The following is a 21,453-nucleotide window of genomic DNA, read 5'->3' as shown; positions in this document are numbered from 1 at the left end:
TGACCAAGTTTACAAGTTCGACTCGTGGCTTCTTGCTGTTGCTTTCAGTAACTTCCCCAATTAGAGTTTGTGTTGCGGCCTCCAAGGGTCACGCGTTGTGCAGTCAGCAGATTGCTGTTTAGTGGAGACGCAGTGTGTATTATTGGGACGGCGAGAGGTCATCGATCTCGATCAACGCTCACGTAGCATAAATCCACATCCTGACAGAAGCCACACACACATGCATGCTGCTCCCTCACACTACATCCACTGAGCTCCGATTCTAATGCATTTGCCTTTAGAAGAAACACTTTAAAAGCAGGATTATGCAATCATGTTACTGTTTGAAAAGCAAAAAATTTACCATGGAACAATTATACTGTGGTAGGTTATGATAAATGAAGCATGTTAATGATAATTACTTCTCTGTGGTGGCTTAGCTCTTCTCTGTGCTCACTGAATTAGATTACTGCTGACATTTTTGTACTAACATGCTAAGAACTGGGGCAGCCGTGACACTTTTGGATTGTGGATTTGTAAAACGTCACTGGCAGAACTAAATTTAATTCAGAAAATCAACAGTGTGTTTCCTAAGCCATATTTAAGTAGGGCGTTCCTGGGACACTGGTGAATGTGCGAATGCCTAAGACACTAGAATTTCAGTTTGCTTTAAAGCCGTGGACCTCTGACATCAAATCATACTGATAATGTAGACACAGGCTGATGACTTTAGAACTCTTGTGACTATTAGATTAAATCAGAACCAGCAGTATTTTACATTTTAAATATCTTTTCTTTAAGATTAAATGGCCAGATGTAGCTTCACATCCTAAACTGACAAATCAGTATTTAGACTTGAATACTCTGCTGTATTTCAACCAATTCATCTTTTAGTCTTTTAAAGGTGTCTTCAGACTTTAAGGTGAGCGTTACGATGCAATGGGTGGTGGATTCTGGATTGTCTGATTAGATTAAAAGGCCTTTAATCTGTTTTGCAGAGACTCGGGAGGACCGCACTAAGAGACTGTTCAGACACTACACTGTGGGATCTTACGACAACTTCACCTCATACAGGTACGCCTTCTACCTCTCAGCTAGCACGTTGCAGCAGGCCATGTGTAGTGATGTGTGCTAGACTCTGCTGGTCATAGCAAACCTTAACAGGGTTTATATAGTGAAAAGGTAAAAGAGTGCCATGAAGCTGCTGCCATCTAAAGGCACGAGGCTGCCAGTGCACTCAGCTCTGATTCTAGGATGCACAGTTATTGCTCAGCTGAGTTTTTGTGCCTATATGTAGGTGTGCACTGTGCATACGGATGCATTTTATTTACTCATGCCTGTGGGCACATTCATACTTTTGTGCCTCATATTTTTTTTTTTATGATTTGCAACCAGCGTGTTCTTCTTCAGTCTGTTTAAGGTTTTAGTTTTTGATTCTTCGCACACGTCTTTGTTTCCCTGTCCGTGTCTCAAGATGACATTTATCGTGTAGAGAGTGTGAGTTCTCCCTCTCATCTAAATCAGATCTGTTAGCTGAGAGCAGAGCAGCAAGCCACATGCGGTTTTTGTTATGATGCTGATTTAATGCCGCGCTTTATCAGTTGGAGACACAGTGGGTCTGCGTGAGCATTGTTTCTACCTACTTTCTCAGTCTTTCATAAAATGTCAGCTTCTTGCGTTCTAGGTTTTAGCCAGATTAAATGTCACTTCTGTTACTATAAGCTTCAGTCTTGTTGAATTATATACGTTATATACTATGAATGTGTGGTAATAGTTTTTGTTGAGGAACGCACATATGAGCTGTAACCACATATACTTTAGCCGAGAAGTTCTGGAGAAACTGAAGTGGATTTCTTGTTGCTTTCCAGGTTACAGCTGTGACACTGTGAGCTTTAAGTTGCCACTTATGAATATCTGAATAAAAATACCAGTTGCACATGTCAGCTTAAGGGCAGAGACTTAACCAGAGTTATGTTGTGCAATATGTTAGATCTGAATAAATATAAGAATGACAAAATGTCAAAGGACAGGTTTATTTAGAGGAAACATTTTGACATGTGAGCCTCACGTGGGATTTTATTATTATTATTTTTTTTATTTTCGTTATGTACTGTAAGAGGATTGAGACTCTGAACAAGGACGGTGAGCACGTTGCATTAATGCAGCATTTTGGGGGCACGGAGTGGAGATGAAAGCGTAGTGGATAAAAGGGTTTGGACTCAAACAAAGTATCTTAGTGGTGCTTAACCGACATCGTTTTCTGTGCATAATAATCATGCAAAAGTGGATAGATAGCTTTTTATGAAAACAAAACCTTTGACCTCCCTCCTGCAGAAAGGTTTGTTACGGGTCTCCCGGCTCCGGCAGCAGGAGCTCTGTGTTCCCCTGGTAAGTCTGTGAGAGTGGAGTGTAACTAAGCTAATGACACCGCAGCCACCCACCGAGTTGCAACCCGAACACCAGGCCTCTGCGCGCGCCTCGGCTAGGGCGACTGATAAGGCTCGAAATACTACAAAACTCGTGGCTTTTGTGAAGGCTGTGAAGTGGCACTCGCGCTCTAAGTGTTTTGTGGAAAGATAAGCCACAATTTATTCGCCGTTTGGGTGTTTTATTCTAATCAGCTATATTTGCTCTGTGACATATTCATTCCACCTTGGTGCCATTTCATTTTGCATTAAAAAATTTACATGATTAGACACGATTCAGATGTCTTCTAATTTACCCCCTCATTTCATCTACATCTGGGACCATCATAAATCCAGATGAACTCGTTCTCACCTCTTACGCGACCGATCCCGACCTCATTTGGTTTGAGGAGAAGGTCCGCGGGTGAGACTTGTTTTCTGCACACACAGCAAACTTGTCACGCTGATATTTGCTGTCGCTTTGTTAACTCCGCTTTCGGCTTTGAACACACACACACGCATGGCTTGAAAAGACAAAAAAAATACAAAATAGGCTAGAGTGTTTGCAGAGCGCCACAGGTTTAACGCCACCTACCAGCCTCCATCCTCGCCCTGAACACTGAGCAAAATCAGACAGTGATGAACTGCTCTCTTACTTTTGCATCCTATTTCCTCTGTCATTAGTCAGGGCACAATATTGCATCCGAGCCATCTCTGTCAGTTTCTTTCGCGAAAGCCCTCAACACACTTCTCGGCTGCAGTCTCATCTGAAGGATCAGCCAGAAGATTGATTCACTCTTAGGTTTTATCCCATAGACACTTAAATCATGAGGACTCTCTCTCTCTCTCTCTTTCTCTATCGCTTGCTGCCTATTCGCTCACACACACTCTCTCTACCTGAATGCAGCTCCTGGGAATTCTGAGCTGTGGTGTCCTGCTTGGCTTTTAACTTGATTGGGAAAGATCATACAGGCACGTGTGGTCATGTGTGTGTGTGTGTGTGGTCATGTGTGTGTGTGCCTCCACCTCCTCCCACTTCTCATCCCCCACCAGCCGACCCTCTTTACCATGCTGCCCTCCTCTCTTTGTGTGTCTGTGAGGATGGTGTTGGATTCATACCTGCTGTCCCTCTGCTCCTTCCCTCACAGCGACTATATCATCGAGGAGAAGAACGCTGTGTTACAGAAGAAAGAAAATGAGGGGTTTGGCTTTGTCCTGCGGGGAGCCAAAGGTGAGGCACCTTTTCTCCGCCTTCTTCTCGGTTTTGTGTGAGTGTTTTTTTCTTTTTTTCCCTTCGTCTGAGAAGTAGACTGTTGATCTGAGTCACTGAGTACAGCTCAGTCGGTATTGTTGCTGTGTGAGTCAATAACACAACCAGCTTTGGTCAACACTCAGCTTGTATACTCAGATGCACTCAGGCTTCTGGATGTGTGTGCGCGAGTGCATGTAGCCCCCTTTGGTGGCGTCATCCTTGGCTGAGCTGTCAGCTAGCTGTCCCATCTGTTCCCCGCACATGGCGTCGAGCTTTAGTAGAGACACACTCCTCTCCTTCCCCTTCCTCTCTTCCTTCTCAAATTTGTTGCTCTACCGGTCATTGTTTTCGCCTCCCCTCCACCTCCACCTCCTCCTTCCCGTCCATTATCCTCTCCAAATATTGTCACGCCTTCCTCATTTTAACCGAAATCACCTCTCTGCTCATCTCCACCGCCACGAAATTTCATTTTTACTCATGCACGTGCCAGATAGATCCCCCCCCCCCCCTTTTTACTCAGGCCGGTTACCATGGCAACCCCTTCTCAGGCACCTTGCCGGGAGTCTGAGTGTGCTTTACTGCTCCATCACTCACTACCATGGATCTTGGCTCACCCCACTCTCTTTTTTTTTTTTTCAGTCGGTCTTTTACTCCCCAGCACCCTTAAACACACACACACACATGCGCACACACACACACTGCAGTTCACTTAGTGGTCCTCTGAGAGCTCTCATGTGTCAGTGATTTAGTTGGATTCGCTCCAAGATTAAATGGAGTTTGTGATAGCGCACTCACTTAGCAAAGTATGCTTGTGTACTGTATGTGTGCGTTTTGTTGAAACATGCATTCGGTTTGCATCAAACTATATGCAGCGATGATATTATTTAGATGCAGCAGGCAGTACATCCACCTGGAGCTACCAGCATCCCTGCTCAATATGCACGGATGTCTTTATTGAGAACTAAACGCAATGTCAGTTAAATAATTTTAGTGAAGCTAAAAGGGAAGTTTGGAAAATAGCGAAAGTATTATTGCTTCCAAGGAAATTAAAACCAGCGCAGAAGTTCAAATAGTCTTTGTAGCATGAAATACGTTTTCCACTCTGGAACTAATTTACTGCTGAAATCAAAAAAATTAATCAAAAGAAGCTATGGATTTTTATTTACCGTTCTGTGCGGGTTTGAAATATCAGTGTTTTTTCTCAGCTGAGACTCCCATCGAAGAGTTCACTCCCACCCCAGCGTTCCCTGCCCTGCAGTATCTTGAGTCTGTGGACGTGGAGGGAGTGGCGTGGAGGGCCGGTCTGAGGACAGGGGACTTCCTCATTGAGGTAATTAAAGACTTCACTTGCTTCTTCATCTGTGTCTCGCTCACCATTTGAACAAGCTGGTGATGGCGTTGAGAACACAGAAGAAAAATCTTAACAACTGCAGCGTTCAGTACAAGCCTTGGCTGCATTCGAGGACATTAGATATTCTCCCTCGTGTGTCTGCAAGAAGGGTTTGTAGAAATTTATTTGCAACTAATGCATGAAGATGTATTGCAAAAGAACACAGCTTTTACTTTTTGAATTAATGGGACATGACTTTAATTGCAGAAAACAATCAGTGTGAAGTTTAGTCTTGTAAAATGTCCTGACTGAGCAAAGTTTGGTGACTTTTAGTGTATTAATGTCAGCAGCACTGTAAAAAGTCAAGGTGGTCCGTGTGTTTCTCATTCTGTCTTTGTGTGTGTGTGTTTCAGGTAAATGGGGTGAATGTAGTGAAGGTGGGCCATAAGCAGGTGGTGTCCTTGATCCGGCAAGGGGGCAACAGACTGCTGATGAAGGTTGTTTCTGTCACGCGCAAACCTGAGTCTGAAGAAGTCGTTCGAAAGAAAGGTAAAGACAAAAAAGGATGGAATTAGCTCCCCTGTCCCCTCCCTGTTTAAGAAAAGCACATACATTAGTCTTATTAACACTTTAGATGTGAAAAATGACCTATTTATAATGTATATTTGTATGTGTGCATGTGCACATGTGAAATTATACAATATGTTTCATGACATGTGATCCATGTGTGCTTTTTGCAAGAACTGGCTCAACCATTATTCAGCCTGCTCAGTCGTATGATTAAGATTTTAAATAGAACACGTCCCACTAATTATATAGTTACGGCTAAATTAATGCATATTAAGTCCTCCAAGATATTTTCCTTAACACGTTTAATTTCTCACATGAATCATTATCTGTGATTTAATAATGAATTTTATGATGTAATGCACCCATGTAAGTTGGTTTCGGGTCCACAGAAGGATGTGTGTGTTTCTGTTGTCTTGGTGATTTGTACCACGTTTCCCTGCTGTAAATTCATGTAGTTTCCATGTCAACCAGAGCTCGCCATTACTCAGCTCCCACACAGTCCTGGCACAATGACCTCAGGACTGTGTACACTGCAGCTGCGTGTACGCGTGCGCGTGTGTGTTTATGCGTAGAGGAATAGTGTGTGCACCTCCTTTGTGATTATTGCGATACAGAGATGGTGATAAATGAGTTTGACCTAGTTTCATTGGGACGGTACTGTATCAGCTGAATCCTGATACTCGGGGCTTTATGGTCTCTCTTTTCTTCATCTTTCTATCCATCTTACTCTCACTCATGTTTTCTTTGTATCGTCCCTCAAGCTTGTCATTTTCGGATAAATCCAGTCTCCTGATTGGACGTTTGGCATCTAGAAGCACACATTGACATGTTCCGACAGAAAAAACAGACGTATCTGACGAAAAAAAGTTCCACTTGTTGTCATGGGGCTTTTTTTTTTTCAGCACATTGAGATTAATTAAAAACAAAATCTAACATTTTGGTAGAGATGCATGTTTGCCTCCTGCCTGTCTCTTCATTAAGAGGCTGTAGCTGGCGAGCTTAGTTTTGCACAAAGACGGGACGCACAAACAAACAGCGACCCTGACTCTGTCAAAAGTTGACAAAAGCAACATGTCTGCACCTCTAAAGTACGGAAGCCGAGAGCGGTCTTTTTCCGCTACTGTTCTTTCTTCGCCGTTTTCTCGAGATAACGAGTTAATTTTCTCGTTATCTCGGGATAACAAGAATCCTCAGTCACCAGCGGGGGGCCGGAGGACAGACGAGACCGGGCACGAGTGCTTCATTGTAAGTTGTCGTGCCCGGTCAGCTGTTCTCATCACACGTCATGTCGGAGTTCCCGGTCAGCTGTCTATATAAGATACGTCACACCAGGAAGTCCGACAACTTCTGATGAAGGTTGAAGTGACAGCCGAAACTGTCAGCGGGATAATTATCTCTTTATCTCGAGAAAACGCCATTTTAAAAAATGTGCGGCCATGACCGCTCTCGGCTTCCGTACTAAAGCTTTTTTTATTAACACATATTTTATCCATATAAACACCAGAATGTAAAAATTGCAATCCGGCTTTGCATCTGTGCCGCGTCACGGCTCTCAGTTACTGACCCTCATCAAGAAGTAATCTGTCATAAAAACCTGTGTAAAAAAGCAAATTGTAACTTTTCATTTTTGTTTAGATGAAAACAAAATAAAAAAGTGGTAATTAGGCAGTTTTGGAAGTGCTGATAGGTGGATTGTGTCCCCTTTCCACAGAGCCAGGCTAGCTGTTTGGCCCTGTTTCCAGTCTTTGTGCTAAGCTAAGCTAACCGGCTGTTCGATACAGCCTCATCTATAATAAACAGACGTGGGAATGTTATTGATTTTCTGTTTCAGTTCTTAGCAAGAAAGCAATGAGCGTATATTCCCAAGATTTAGAGTAACGTAATTTGATTTTATTGCTTCCTTTCAGTACAGTATATGTGTGCAGTGTAGCTCCATCATGGTATATGTTTAGGAACTTTATACACGTAATCGCATTTCTTCCCGTCCGTTGCTTTGTGTCTTGCTGTATTCCAAAGTTGCCCGTTAAAGCATTGCTTATCTCTGCTTGTGTCTGAGCTGCTCAGACCAAAGATATTTGATCGAGGGAGAATATAAAGACAATCGCTGGTAAGATTCTGTTATTGTAAATCGAAGAAGAGATGAAACACACTGAAGTGCAGACTAGATGGAGTTTATCTGCTGTTTCAGAGCTGAGAAAGAACAAAATTCTTCACTCCTGTCTCAAACTTCCCCTGAATGCCTTTTTTTTTTTGCCCCCTAATCTGCGTCGAACACCCTCCTCTGCTGCGTGACTCCTCCAATCGGACTTAGTCTGCATACTGGTGCTGCACCTCGACGCGAATGCACAGACACATGCTGACACACACAGACTCGCGAGCGAACACACATTCTCTGCACCATGCGTGGCCTCACTACTGCCACCGTTGCCATGGTGACTACACTGCATGTTTGAATTAAGCATTACATTACAGCAACAGCAACTCTCTCTCCCTCCGAGTCTGCCTCTGTTCCTCTCTCTTCCTCCATCCTCCTCCTCCTCCTCCTCCTCCTCCTCCTCCATCTCTTCTGCTCCTGTACCAGAATGTGCAGGCTGGTGAGGAAATGAAGATGTTTGATATGGACAATACCCAGGATGGCGTATGTACACGAGATCTGCAGCTGCTGACGACAGCATGATAGTTATGCTCTTGTAAGGCATTAGTGCATCTGTGGGATTTAGGAATGTATCGCTCTACAGTGGCGCATTGAGCGTTGGCTGGTCGATCTCAGACAGGGAGAGCTGGTCTAGTTCTATTGTGGGGTATTGTCAGGAAACTTGGCGAGGTTAGCGCATGTAGAGACTGCTGTGTGTGTGTGTGTGTGTGTCTTCATGATCACAGTGCATGGCAATGCGTTGTTGCTGCAGGTTTAACACGCTTAAATACATGACTGCATTATTGTCAGTTTGGCTAATTGCATTGTCTGTTTCAAGCCTTTTTTTTTTTTTCCCTTTTTTTTTGTTAAACCTGTCACTCTGCAGTTTGTTTTTGAAGCCTAACATTTGGTAGATGGGATTTGCCGCTTTGACTGGGATGGTAACAGCCCAGTTGCTTTGTGTGTGTAGTAGGATTGGGAGGCTCCCATGAGCTTTGGGGTATAAAGTCTGCAGCGCATCATTTTCCTTAGCTGTTGAATTTACTGTCATCTCTTTGTCTGTCAGCCCACATGTCATTATGTCCTCCCTCAAGGAGCTTTCTCTGTGGGAGGATGTGCATGTGTGTGTGAGCCACTGTGTTAGTGTGTTTCTGTCTGATGCACATCTGCTAAATTCCAGACAGGCAGCATATTAAAAGTAAGATGGACGACTTTCTCCCTCTCCTTTCCGCACGCGTTTTGCTCCTTCTGCCTATTGTGGCGGATAAATCTTTTTGTTGTGTGTTTAATGGGAGGATTCGGAGAGATAGGGATGTTACAGAGAGGACAGAGAGGATTTCTTGCAGCACAAAGACTAAAAAACTAAATGTCTCGAAGACAGACTGACAGATTTTTAAGCCACCAGACGAAGAGAGAAAAAAATATGAAGAAGTTGGGCTCCAATCGTAACCTGAACAAGGTTCTGGCTAAGTGTGAGGCGTCCAGTTCATCTGACTTTGACCAAGTGAAAGCAGCGAAGATGGGATGGGCTGGCCGTCTGGGGGAGGCCAGGAGGGCGCTGAGCCGCAAAGCCAAAGGATTTTCATCCCCCGCAACTTCATCCTCAACACCATGCCTTTTCTCCACAGCTCCCCCACCACCCAAGAGAGCTCCTAGCACCACCCTGACACTGCGCTCTAAGTCTATGACCGCTGAGCTGGAGGAACTGGGTGAGTGCCAAAGAACTGGCATGAAAACTCAACACTGGCTTCCTCCTTTTTCTGTCATATTTCTGCTTTCGCTTTGTCATTAAAACTTGGTGTGTCTCCTAACTTTTAGAATAGTCACTTCTGTTGGCTTGTTCTTGTCATTTTCCCTCCTCTGCTGACGCTATCTTTTTCCCATCAAGCTTCTGCTCGGAGGAGAAGAGGAGGTGAGTCTGAGGGAAGAAATTGACGCCTCTCTGAACGTAATAAAGATGATTTATCACTGTTGTGTCAATTTAGGCAGCGTTGATTAGAAAAGAGGAGCAGCAGAACACCTAAATCTCTTTCTCCACTTTTGTTTTAATCTTTATTTTTCCTCTTTGTCTCTTTTGAGTCTTAACGCTCGCTCACTTGTGATCGTCAACACAACACAATGAAAATGCATTGATAACACCACCGAGCATGACCTATCCCCATAGTGTGTAGCTGCATTTTAGAAATGCTTGTGCATTTTCTTCCTGTAATATCAGTGCCAGAAATGATGACACAACATTTCTGTGGTCTTATGTCTCAGTATTTAGTTCTGGCTCATTTCCTTCCCAACAGAGAGACTAGATGAGATGTTGGCATCCCAGGAGTCTATGTTGCGTTCTCAGCCCTCGGAGGCAGATTACAGAGCAGCCACTGTCAAGCAGCGGCCTACCAGCAGGAGAATAACACCAGCAGAGATCAGTGTGAGTGCACCTACACACAGCGCATTGGCAGACAGCATATGTGACTGCTTTGGCACACATGCAAACTCGATCTGACGCATGGCGTACCCAGACACCTGGCCTACACGGCAACATTTATGCACGCGCTCCTCGGTGCTACTTTATTCGTGGTTTTATTGAAGCTTTAAAGATGTTAAAACTGTCTTTGATAACACAGCAAATTCTGAATTTTTGTGCTGCAGTCACTGTTTGAGAGACAAGGGATGACTCTACATGGAGGTCTTCACCCTGGGATTGAGAGAGGTCACATACCACTACCAAAGGGCATGTCCAGGACCAAGTCTTTTGGTAAAATAATTACCCACCCTGTACATATTGGTAGCGTAAAAGTAGACTGTAATCGTATGTGCAGCAGAGAATATATTGCAAGATGAGAAAGCTTCATTCTGTTCCGTCGTCAGTACAGCAAATAGAAAATATCGAGAATGAAGCTGCATCCTTATTGCATTTAAACTTCCTCTCAACAAGAAATCGTTTCCCAAGTCAAACCTTGACAGATTTTACCGAATGCTAAAGGTTAAAAGAGCTTTAAAAATGCATTGTTACATGGCAGTGTTCTAAATGTGCAAATGTAATTATTGGATATTCACAGAGCAGATGTTCAAGGACAGAGCTTGTTTCAAAAGTAGATATACACATGCATTATTAATACTCAGCTGTATTATTAAACATTTTTCCCTTTCCCCAAACACACTCATTAAATGAATGTTGAATTGATTGTTAAATAAGTCAGAAATAGTTAAAATTACATGTTTTATTTAAACATTGTATTGCTGCATTCGAGACATGTGATCTATTATTAGAGGTGTGAGTAGACCGGTTTATAGACGGATGCATTCCAGGATGTTTTTTTATGATGCAGCTGTCAACCTGCTAGCCTTATATAAAATGATCCTTTTGTATGAGCTTCCTTTGCATCACCACATGATCTTTGCTTATCCCTCATCAGGTGCCACTGAGGAGGATCGGCTGTCCGCCCTCGCAGCCGAGCACCGATTTCCCCGCAGTTCCTCTATGACAGACAGCCTCCGAGACCACTCGCAGCCCCATCCCATCCCTCCACCTCCACAAACGGCACCTCCTCCTCCTCCCTACTACCTAGACACCGGTCCTCCCCCAGCGTTCTGCCCTCCTCCACCCCCGTCTAGGACCCAGAGTCAAGGCCATGAGCCTGGGGGACGTTCCAGCTTCAAGCCCTCCTCCTTGGACCTGCCTTATGAGGCCGCCCAGCGGCAGGCCACACACATCGAGAGACAGAAGAAAGCCCGCTCCATGATAATCCTGCAGGACTCTTCCCATCTACCTGTAGAACCTACAGAAATTCCCCGACCTTCTGCTGCTACTCCACCTGAGCGAATTAAAAGGAAGGGTCGGATTATTGACAACCCTTATGCTAATGTGGGTCAGTTTAGCATTGGACTGTACACGCCCACCAAGCCCCAAAGGAAGAAAAGCCCCCTGGTGAAACAGCTACAGGTAAGTTGCATGGTAGGGGGTGTTGTTTTTTTATTTTTATTTTAAACTGTAATGCAAAAGACCCTTTGACCTGGACGTTGATGCAATTTTTTTTCTGTCCATTGCAGGTGGAAGATGCACAAGAAAAAGCTAGTTTGGCCTTAGCTGCTGCCCACTCACGAGAGAGCTCACCCTCAGGACGACACCCACATACCCACGGGCACACACACACCAGCCGTGCAGACTACTACCAGCAGCAGCTGATGGCTGAGCGAGAGCGTATGCGTGCCCAAGGAGAGATGATGTTTCAGGGTAAGGGCCCCTTCGCTGCTGCAATTGCTGGAGCAGTGAAAGATCGCGAGCGTCGCCTAGAAGAACGGAGGAAATCCACTGTCTTCCTTTCTGTTGGGACCATGGAGGGGGCATCTACCACCAGCTCTGATGCCCCCTCTCTGACTCAGTCTCACTCAATCGATGAACGGATGCTGACCCGCGAGCTGGGACAGCTGCCTCCCCCTGCCTTGGCTCTGAGCCCCTCACCTAGTGGGACCACCTTTATCCATCCACTTACAGGAAAGCCCCTGGACCCTAATTCACCACTGGCTCTTGCGCTGGCCGCAAGGGAGAGGGCGCTGACCTCCCAGAGCCCAACTAGCAGCCCAGAGCCTCGGACTAAAGAGCGAGTAGGCCAGGGTGTAATATTCATTGACAGTCAGACCAAAGAGTCTCCACATGGGGAAGGGGTACCTGCATCTCCACCTTTTTCACCTAAAAGCGCCAAGGCAGCGGGTTATGGACTTGGACCCTCCCCAACATCAATTTTAGTTCCCCAACCCACCAAGCCACAATGGGCTACATCACCTTCGCCTGTATCATTCCGACAAGAAATGGAGGCCAGAATAGAGGAGAGGAAGGAGGAGAAGAGACTAGAGGATAAAAAAAGTATGTTGATCAGTATTATGGATACGTCACAGCAGAAGACAGCAGGGCTGATCATGGTCCATGCTACCAGTAATGGCCAGGCTGTTGGGGTGGGTTCAGAACTAGAACAGACACCTGCCCCAGTAACCATGGAGCCTAGCAAATCACCAAGTCCACGGGCTAAATCCCCCAGCCCTACGGTCTCCCAGCCCCAGGCCCAGCTCCAGGCCCAACCCCAGGCCCTGCCTCAAACTCAGCGTCCTGCCAGTCCAGCCCAAGAGAAGAGTCTGGCTCAGGGAAGCTCCGAGGAGGATGTGGATCCATACACAGTAACCCTGCCGCCTGCCATGTTATCCTCCAGTGATGAAGAGACAAGAGAGGAGCTACGCAAGATCGGAGTTGTTCCACCACCAGATGAGTTTGCTAATGGGCTGCTGGCACAGGCACAGGGGACCGTGTCCCCAGCTAAACCTGCCACCTCTCCCACCACCCCTCCAACGCCAACACCCCAAACTCCCTCAACTCCAACAACCCCAATTGTGACCCCCACACAGCCTCAGCCTCCCCAGCCCCCACCTCCACCCAGTGCAGCAGCTGTCTCAGGGAAGCCCTCTGACCCTCTGGAGCCCCCACCGGTGGGTGAGTCCGGCTCTGCGGCTGACTCAGGCGTGGAGGAGGCTGACACACGCAGCTCCAGCGAGAGAGAGCGAGACCACCATCTCGAGACCACCAGCACCGTCTCCACGGTTTCCAGCATGTCCACATTGTCCTCAGAAAGCGGCGAGCCTGCCGACACACACACCACGCACACCTCCTATGCCGACGGGCAGACTTTTGTGCTCGACAAGCCGCCAGTGCCTCCTAAGCCCCGACTCAAGTCCCAGATAGGAGGCAGTAAAGGCCCCGTCACCTTCAGGGACCCTCTGCTAAAGCAGAGCTCTGACAGCGAGCTGCTATCACAGCAACAGGCTGCTGCCCTGGCTGCTGCTGCGGCTGGAGGAGCTGGGCTCCCCCCAGGTGGTTCGGCCTCAGTGACTGGTCTAGCCCCCACCAAGCCGCGCTACCTCTTCCAGCGGAGGTCCAAGCTGTGGGGGGACCCTGTGGAGCCCCGTGGGCCAGGGGTGGGGCTAGGTATTGGGAGTTTGGGCAATCTTGGTGGGCTGGGACTGGGGCTGGGTGCAGATGAGGGAGCAAAACCATCTGTTATGGGAGAGCTCAGTTCACGACTACAGCAGCTAAATAAAGACACTAGGTCACTGGGAGAGGAACCACTGGGAGCATCACTTGACCCAGGGAGGAAATCACCTGTGGCAGGTGCCAGGTAAGAGAATATCTACTGAAACTGTGCTGCAAAACTGTGTTCAACAGTGTGTAACAGAACAAAGGGCTACAATAAAGGAATGATTCATTCGTATCTTTCTCTTCTATGGTGGCAGAAAGTAAAAGAAATTCAAGTGATCAGCCTCAGTGAGACGACTCTTAAAAGGATTAAAATAGCATATTTGTCAGATGGTATTTTCTCTTGTTTATCAACACTTTATATTTGTCTTTATTCAGATCATTATCTACTGTGAAAAATCCCTCTATTTTTGCTGTGCATGACATTCTCACATTCTAAAATATGCAAATGAATATATATTTAAGCTAGTCTAATGTGTTGGTAAGTGGAAATGAGATCAGAGGTCATTAGCATTGTTTCCATTAGTTTCCATGACAGTATTAGTGTAACACCACAGTTAGTATGTGCTATACCCATCCGTGGGCCGTACAGTTTGTTTCAACATCATTAGGAAGAGCGCACATGAGACATAGAAGCGAGGCTTTTCACAGAGCATCTCCAGGGTTATCTGAAGCATCTGAAGCACAGTGGTGTTTTTTGTCTGTTATCTGTGGGTTTCTTTTTTCTCACACCAAACCTGAAAGTGCAATGAAATCCTTTTTTCTGCAGATGTGAGGACACCGAAGAGAGTAAACCTTAAGGTTATAGACCCTAGGGTAAACCAAAGCTTTTTTTTAAAATATATTTTTCATAACAAGCCTATCAACTAAGCTCATTGAAAGAGAACAACCCTTCTATACATTTTCTTTCATGTATTTTCCTTTAAATATTATTTGTTACCTTGTTTGCATTATCAGATTTCTTCACCGTTGCCTGGAGAATCTTTCAGAATCAGATCACTTTAATAAAGGAAAGAAAAATATGCAGCGTTCTCAAGAAATTACTGGTTTCATAGATACATTACAACTACAGTTGTTGACTCCGGACTCGGGTCTAAACTGCTCCTTGTTTCCATAGTTACAGCTGTACTTCTTGGCCTCCCGTTAAATGTGGAGTAGACAGTAGTAGTCAATAAGTTAGCGTTATGCAATTTGTGTTCGTGTGACCGTGTGCATGTGTGTGTGGTGGACTTATCTGTTGGTGCAAACAAGGTAACAGGGCTTGGAGGCATGTCCGTCCTGAAAGCCTTTCCTCATCTCTTGCACACTCTCACTTTTGGGTTCTAACCTACGATCCCGCCAGTAGCTTCCCTTCTAGCGTTTCCTTGAGCGTCCCTCCCAAAGTCCTTGCTCCGATAATACATCCTCATATCCACAGTTCTTTGCAGTCATCACTGATGTGAATTCGATAAGAACAAGTCTTATCACCATCCCCCATCCCAAAGTAATCAGTGATAACCTCAAAGATTTAAGGATGTATTTTTAGCTATAATGGTGTGTCATGTTAAAACCATCCTCTCATAGTCTCGGCATTAACGGCCTCGTTGATGACGAGACTACTGAAGTCCTAACCTTGTAAAAAGCCCTTAAGTGTCACGTGGAATAGCTGTCAAGTAGTTGGTGAAACTTTCTCCTCTAATCCCGTCGGTGTTTGGCGTAGATGCACAACAACCTGCCGTAGCCTGCTTGTGTTTTTACGGCTCGGCAGGTTGGAAGTTCTCATGTTTGCTGTCCACTGAAGTTTTACTTCAGCGTGGCACTGATGGCAATCGATGTTAAATTACATGTATTATAATCATTAGGTCATTTATCAGTCTCAGTCTTACAAAGAGCTCAGGAGTGTGTAATCACTCATCAGATGCGGCTGAGTTTGACTTTTATAGCCTCGCTCCTCCTCTCTTTTCTTCTTCTCTCATCCTAATCTCTGTTTATGTGAATAACGAGGATGGAAGAATTTGCTTCCATCGTACTTCACTGCTGATTAAGAGGAGCTGAAAGATATGAAGAGACAATCTTAGATTGAGAAGATGTCATAATAGACTCTTTCACAGTCGCCTCATTATAGTGACATCGGCGGGAGGAGCCGCTCAGCTCCACACAACCAAAACTAGTGTGTCACGCTTTTGTGTTTCCATCTTCTTGTCAATGAAATCAATTACAATGGCATCCCAGAGAAAGGGAAGAGGAAACGTCTCCCTGCAACTAATTACCATAGGGCTTTACGAGTTAATGCCCTTTTATGGAGGCGTTGCTACTCAGAAATACATTGGAACTGTTGCCCAAGTGTAGTTTGGTGTCTGCAGAAGATTGCTGCTACTTTTAGTTGCTGCTTTCGGGACGTGGCAGCTCCATAAATGTAGGAATGTCATGTACTTGGTGCATTAGCTTTTTAAAAAGAAAAACAAATCAGAAACCGTCAATCTTTGGGTTGCAAACACCTGATGAGAGTGTTTTGCAGTGCACACTTCTACCACTGTCAAGACTGTTTTTAGCAACATGCTAGCACAAGTTGAGATCCCCGCTCATCTCGACTGCATAAGAACACAGATGAAATACGAAGTCTCCATCTGACATTGGGCCAAATTCAGTCATCAATCATTGATCTGTACCACGGCGACATCCGTGGATGGAAAAGGCGACCATGATATCAATTACAGCATATCATGTAACACCCACTTCTGATTGGGCTCACCCTTTTCTGAGGTTATGCAATCAAAGACATCCCCACCATCTCCATCCTGACAGTTGATTGCCATTGGCTGTGACAAAGATGATCATGCACACCATTATCTCTCTCTCTCTCTCTCTCTCACTCTCTCTCCCTCTCCCTCTCTGCATCCGCATTTTTCCCCCTCACCTCCTGGAGCATTTTCACATATAGCACAGGCTTCCCAGCTCTCTAATTGCCATGTACCTCCTCCATCACTTACTCCATCCACTATGTGCTCCATTTATAACCCCCTCCAACAACCACACATGCCGGATTTTGTCTCTCCTGTATCCACCTCGTTCACATGCTGTGTATCATAGCTTTGGGTGGTTTAGAAACTTTAATTTAATTTGTGCTCTTTGGTTTTCTGTTCTTCGTTGTTTATGTAAATTGCATAACTTTGTTTTGTTTTTCAGTGTTTGTGTTGAGGATGGCCATGGTCCCTGACTGTCTTGCTTATTGGACACTGTAGGTTTCTTAAACCATGCTGAAACAGAGCAGAGTATATGGCAATTTGTATTTCTTAAAAACACAGAACATTTAAGTCCCGTGCAGCACATACAAATGTAAATTAATATCCTTCACAACACATATATTAATGTATGTGCAGGAACAGAACTTCTTTAGGTCCACATTACCTTTGAAAGTCAAGAGACATGTGCCTTCCTTTTATTTGTTCCTTTCGTTGTTTGTTTTTCTTTGTGCAGTGTTTGATATGTGAATTAGTGTGCTCATTTCTCTCTCATGTGGCCCACTGGTCAGACCATCCAGTGCTGAAACCTACTCTGCTGTCTTTGTCACGCGAACACACGAATGCCCACATGAACACCAACATCAGCGAGCATCCATACAGTCACGTACACACACGAGGCATGTCAGAGACAGCAGAGGCGGCTGAGGCAGACTATAAGTCTGGTTGGCAGGCTGCGTCTCATGGAGTGATGCTAACATTCTCTCCCATTGCTCTCTCTCTGCTCACCTTGCATGCTCCGCCCTGCTGCTCTGATCTGATTGGTCTAGAACTGACTGTGCGCCCAGGAGGGCAGGACGACTGTGTAAGTGCGCATGGAGCTCATCCCATATCCGTCGGCTCCCTGTAGTCTGATCATTTTTTCCAGCCTGTGTGCTGCCTATAGCTACCTTTGTTCCATTACACTCCTTAATCCAAATCTCACTCATGTCAGATTTCTTTTTATTTTACGTGAGACATGCTAACATGCATGATTGAAACAGACACCACTGCAGTAACTCTTTATCACATTTAGGTCTGTTTTTTTTCTGCTTCTCCCTGCTTGCACTCAGATGGACAAAACTCTCATGCTAGTCTTAATCTCTAATCCATCCCGCTTCCTGACCATCTTCCCTCCATTAGATCAGTAGATTAGACAGCTTCTCAAATTTATGCTTCAAATATTTCTCAGAAGAGGGTCTGATGTAAACAGGTAGATAACTGGACATGTGAGAATAACTGGAGGTTTCTACTACTAAAGAATGATTGCCAGCCTGTGTCAGTACAATCCTTCCTCCTCGTGCAGCAGATGGTACGACTGGCTTGGTTGGCCACTTATATTCCCTAAATAGTAGATGCACTGAATTAAGTGTTTGCTGCACTTCCAAGGTAAATAAACATTCATTGGATTAAATGAAGCTAAGCTTCAGAAAAAGACACAGCGTTGTGCGTCCCCACACGGCCTTTCAACAGCAGTTTGAGGACAGGAAATGTGTCATCTGTTTTCTTCATAAGCCACGTTTCTGGGTCGTACGGAGGCACATTTACCGAATGATTTTTGTTGAATGAAAAGAATTGTAACTACAGTGTTAATACAAAGCTGAAAAACAAATACACAGTTCTACTTTTTTGATCTGCTTTCTTTGTCTAAATGTAGGTGAGTGTGTGTGTGTGTGTGTTTCTACTAAACTTGTCACATAAAAAGTGCAGGTTTGATGTAAAACAGAATAAATCTGTTTGATGCTGTAAATCTAATCTATCTCTAAAGCTCTTGCATTCGTGGCTCACAGTAATCGTTTAAGGGAAGCATGACTTCATAGGAAGCAACTTTTAATTAAATTCATGACAGGAGGAAGACTGTCACTACTGTCAGACGCACTGAGTGGATTCAATTAGTAGATTTTTATTCAAAACTCTAAATAACATCAGTTGTGTGACCACCAATGAGTGAAGCTTGCTGCTTTGAGACTAGTTTGATCTCTAACAGCCATTAACCTCGATCCTACACTAACGTAAACCCTTAAAATAACCGACAGCAGTTGACACATATAACCCAAAGCTTGGTGTCTTTCTTCTTCTTGATCTTCACTTTGTTCACCTTCTTGTTTCCCGGTCAGCGTCTCTAAAACCTCTCTGTCTCTGTCTCCACCAGACTTTTCAGCAGCCTAGGCGAGCTCCACACCATTTCTCAGAGAAGTTATGGCACCACGTACACCATCCGCCCTGGCAGCCGTTACCCCGTTACCCGACGCACCCCTAGCCCAGGTTCAGGCTCACCTGATCGGGGCGACCCTCTTGGACGATTCTCAAGCTTCGGCCTACCGACCTCACCGACTACGCCCCCGCAAACCATCCTCAAGTCCTCGAGCCTCAGCCTACCCCAGGAGCCGAAAGAGGTCCGCTTTGTAATGAGGAGCTCCAGCGCCCGCTCCCGCTCTCGTTCCCCGTCCCCTTCCCACTCCCCCGGCTTGGGGTCACCGCTTTTAGCCCTCCGGCCCTTCCACCAAAAACCCCTCCACCTTTGGAACAAGTACGACGTTGGAGACTGGCTGGAGAGCATCAACCTGGGGGAGCACAGAGCAGGGTTTCAGGAACACGAGATCGAAGGCTCTCACCTCCCGGCTCTAACCAAGGATGACTTTGCGGAGCTGGGAGTGACGCGAGTCGGACACCGCATGAACATTGAACGAGCACTAAAACAGCTGCTGGAGAGCTGACCCCTGCCCTGAGACACAGCAACAGATGGAGGAAAGACGGAAGACAGGAAACCAGTGAGCTACAGAGCTGATGAAAGAAAACAATAAGGGACCACTCCTCTTTTACTCTGGCTGCTTTTTTTAAAATTATTTTTTGTTTTTAATTTTTTGGCATCACAAATGTTTACCTGTGGGCCTTTAACGGCGTTTTTTTTTCCGTTCCCGCTCTGCATCAACAACACCCTGCACTTGGCACTGCACTGAAGAGGAGGAGTGAATACATTCGTCCCTCTCTACTCGGCCCTTAGAGATCTGCCCACCTCCTTTGGCTGCAGCCAATTAGATCAGACCTCAAAATGATATCTGGTCTTTTTTTTTTTTTTTTTTCTTCCGCCGAGGAGAATCGCATGAGCTCCAATTAAAACATTTGATTTGTGAAAGGTTCCGTTGTTTCCTTAGTAACACCCACGCGTTCTCCCTCACTGCTCCCTCCTCTCCTCTCTACCTCTATCCCCCCCCTCCCCCCATCTATTAGGCCTCTGAAAAGCCTTTTGCAGTTTGAGTAAAGGAGGAGGAGGACGAATTCTTTTTTTTTTTTTGTTCCAAACAGAAAAGCTCAGTTGCCTTTCAAAAATATTTATACAGAGATCAACAATGATGAACACGGCGCTATGGACGTAGCGCTGACACAGCTCTGAAAAAGGTGTGTCTTCTGTATACCTGCTGTTGTTTTTAAAAACCGAAGACTTTCGAGCCCAGAGGTGGAGCTCCGCAAACCACGGGAGACGAACCCCCCCTCTGCCTTGGTACCCAGACTGTGCTATCTATTATATTTGGAGAATGTTTAACCAACACTCGTGGCTTTTTTCATAATCAATTTTTTGGTTTTTCCAAAGGGAATATTATATATAGGTATTATATAATATAATATATATGTATCTAAATATAGCTTTCAGAAGAGAAAAGACAATGTCGCAAAGAGGATATGTAATAAATTAATCTGCGCCTGTTTTTTTTTTTTTTGGTTTTTAGTATAGAAGGCAGAGAGAAATCTTTAAAAATCTATTCCACCAATAGTTTACTCATTTCTACCAATTATATACATACATATATAAATATATATATATATTTGAAAGAAAAAAAAGTATATAGATACGAAAATGAAATTTTTTGTCATAGGTAATACAACCTTCCTTATGGTCACCCTTTCTTGAACCGTAGCATGACGAGTTGCATCATGTTTTTTGGACAGAGAGTTTGTTGTTTGTTTTTATTTTTCTTACGGTCTTCCTTCATACTATAAAGGGCATCCCGTAATGTGAGGCTGAGACCCCAGTTGACACCCATCCCTACCGCTTCAGCTACACATCTCGCTGCCATGGACCCCACAGTACCGCACTGTGAGAGTACCGCCTCCCCCCCAACCGCCGCCGCCACCGAGCCGGCTGATGGCTTGAAAGGGTTCTCTTGATCTTATGCCTGTTTATCACTCAGGGATGGAAGTTTGGGGCACTAGCGTGAAGAGGTTGTTGGCTGTTTTAATACAATCTATTTCAACGCTTACATTTGAGGACAATTTTTAAACACCGCCGCCAGTCTGAAAAATGTTAGAGAAGCTAGTATAAATTTCCATCCCTGTAACCCCTGGAGATGCTTTTTTTTTTTTCCCAGACCGTGTTGCACAAGGTCTGCTATCATAGAGGAAACACTGGGATGTTTTTTTTTCTTCTTTATCCTCAGTGGAGAGGAGAGCATCACAAAGAGCCAGATAACCGAAAATTTTTTTGTATCGAGTTCAAAGTGTGGGGGGGCAAATTAAGCTTAAACTGCACAAACAAAGCAAATAATTGTTTACCTTGGAATCCTTTACCCGGAGAGCAACTAAAGAGAAACTCGCCATACAAGCTTAATTGAGCTAGATGTGTGTGCCCTTCTGAAATGCCACTGCAGGAAATGTCTGTAGTTCCTCAGGCTGTGGGGATGGGAAAGCCTCTGTAAGGTCTTAAAGAAAATTCAGTATTTTTTTACAACCTGGCACAGTGTCTCGCACCGTCGCTGCTACCTTCTATCTCTACCATTGTCTTATCATGTAAACG

The 21,453-nt window shown here is 45.0% G+C and overlaps 1 protein-coding gene across 1 annotated transcript in view; it reads left to right on the top strand.

The window, feature by feature from the left end:
- Positions 1–20,695, top strand: part of shank3a (SH3 and multiple ankyrin repeat domains 3a) — a 185,339-nt gene extending 164,644 nt beyond the window's left edge. Inside the window, exons 14-28 of the mRNA XM_008291012.1 lie at positions 978–1,053; positions 3,533–3,615; positions 4,842–4,966; positions 5,380–5,515; positions 9,299–9,379; positions 9,559–9,582; positions 9,962–10,089; positions 10,311–10,416; positions 11,078–11,604; positions 11,712–11,820; positions 11,881–12,359; positions 12,426–13,005; positions 13,099–13,635; positions 13,696–13,825; positions 18,814–20,695. Of these exons, the coding sequence (XP_008289234.1) occupies positions 978–1,053; positions 3,533–3,615; positions 4,842–4,966; positions 5,380–5,515; positions 9,299–9,379; positions 9,559–9,582; positions 9,962–10,089; positions 10,311–10,416; positions 11,078–11,604; positions 11,712–11,820; positions 11,881–12,359; positions 12,426–13,005; positions 13,099–13,635; positions 13,696–13,825; positions 18,814–19,378 (3,686 nt within the window). The 3' untranslated portion in view covers positions 19,379–20,695. The remainder of the gene's footprint in view (positions 1–977; positions 1,054–3,532; positions 3,616–4,841; positions 4,967–5,379; positions 5,516–9,298; positions 9,380–9,558; positions 9,583–9,961; positions 10,090–10,310; positions 10,417–11,077; positions 11,605–11,711; positions 11,821–11,880; positions 12,360–12,425; positions 13,006–13,098; positions 13,636–13,695; positions 13,826–18,813) is intronic.
- The last annotated feature ends 758 nt before the right edge of the window (positions 20,696–21,453 follow it).

This window comes from Stegastes partitus, unplaced genomic scaffold (assembly GCF_000690725.1).
Source record: "Stegastes partitus isolate 25-593 unplaced genomic scaffold, Stegastes_partitus-1.0.2 Scaffold709, whole genome shotgun sequence".
NCBI lineage: Eukaryota > Metazoa > Chordata > Actinopteri > Pomacentridae > Stegastes > Stegastes partitus.
Note: the sequence above shows the minus strand (reverse complement) of the source record. Positions and strands in the feature narration are given on the sequence as shown.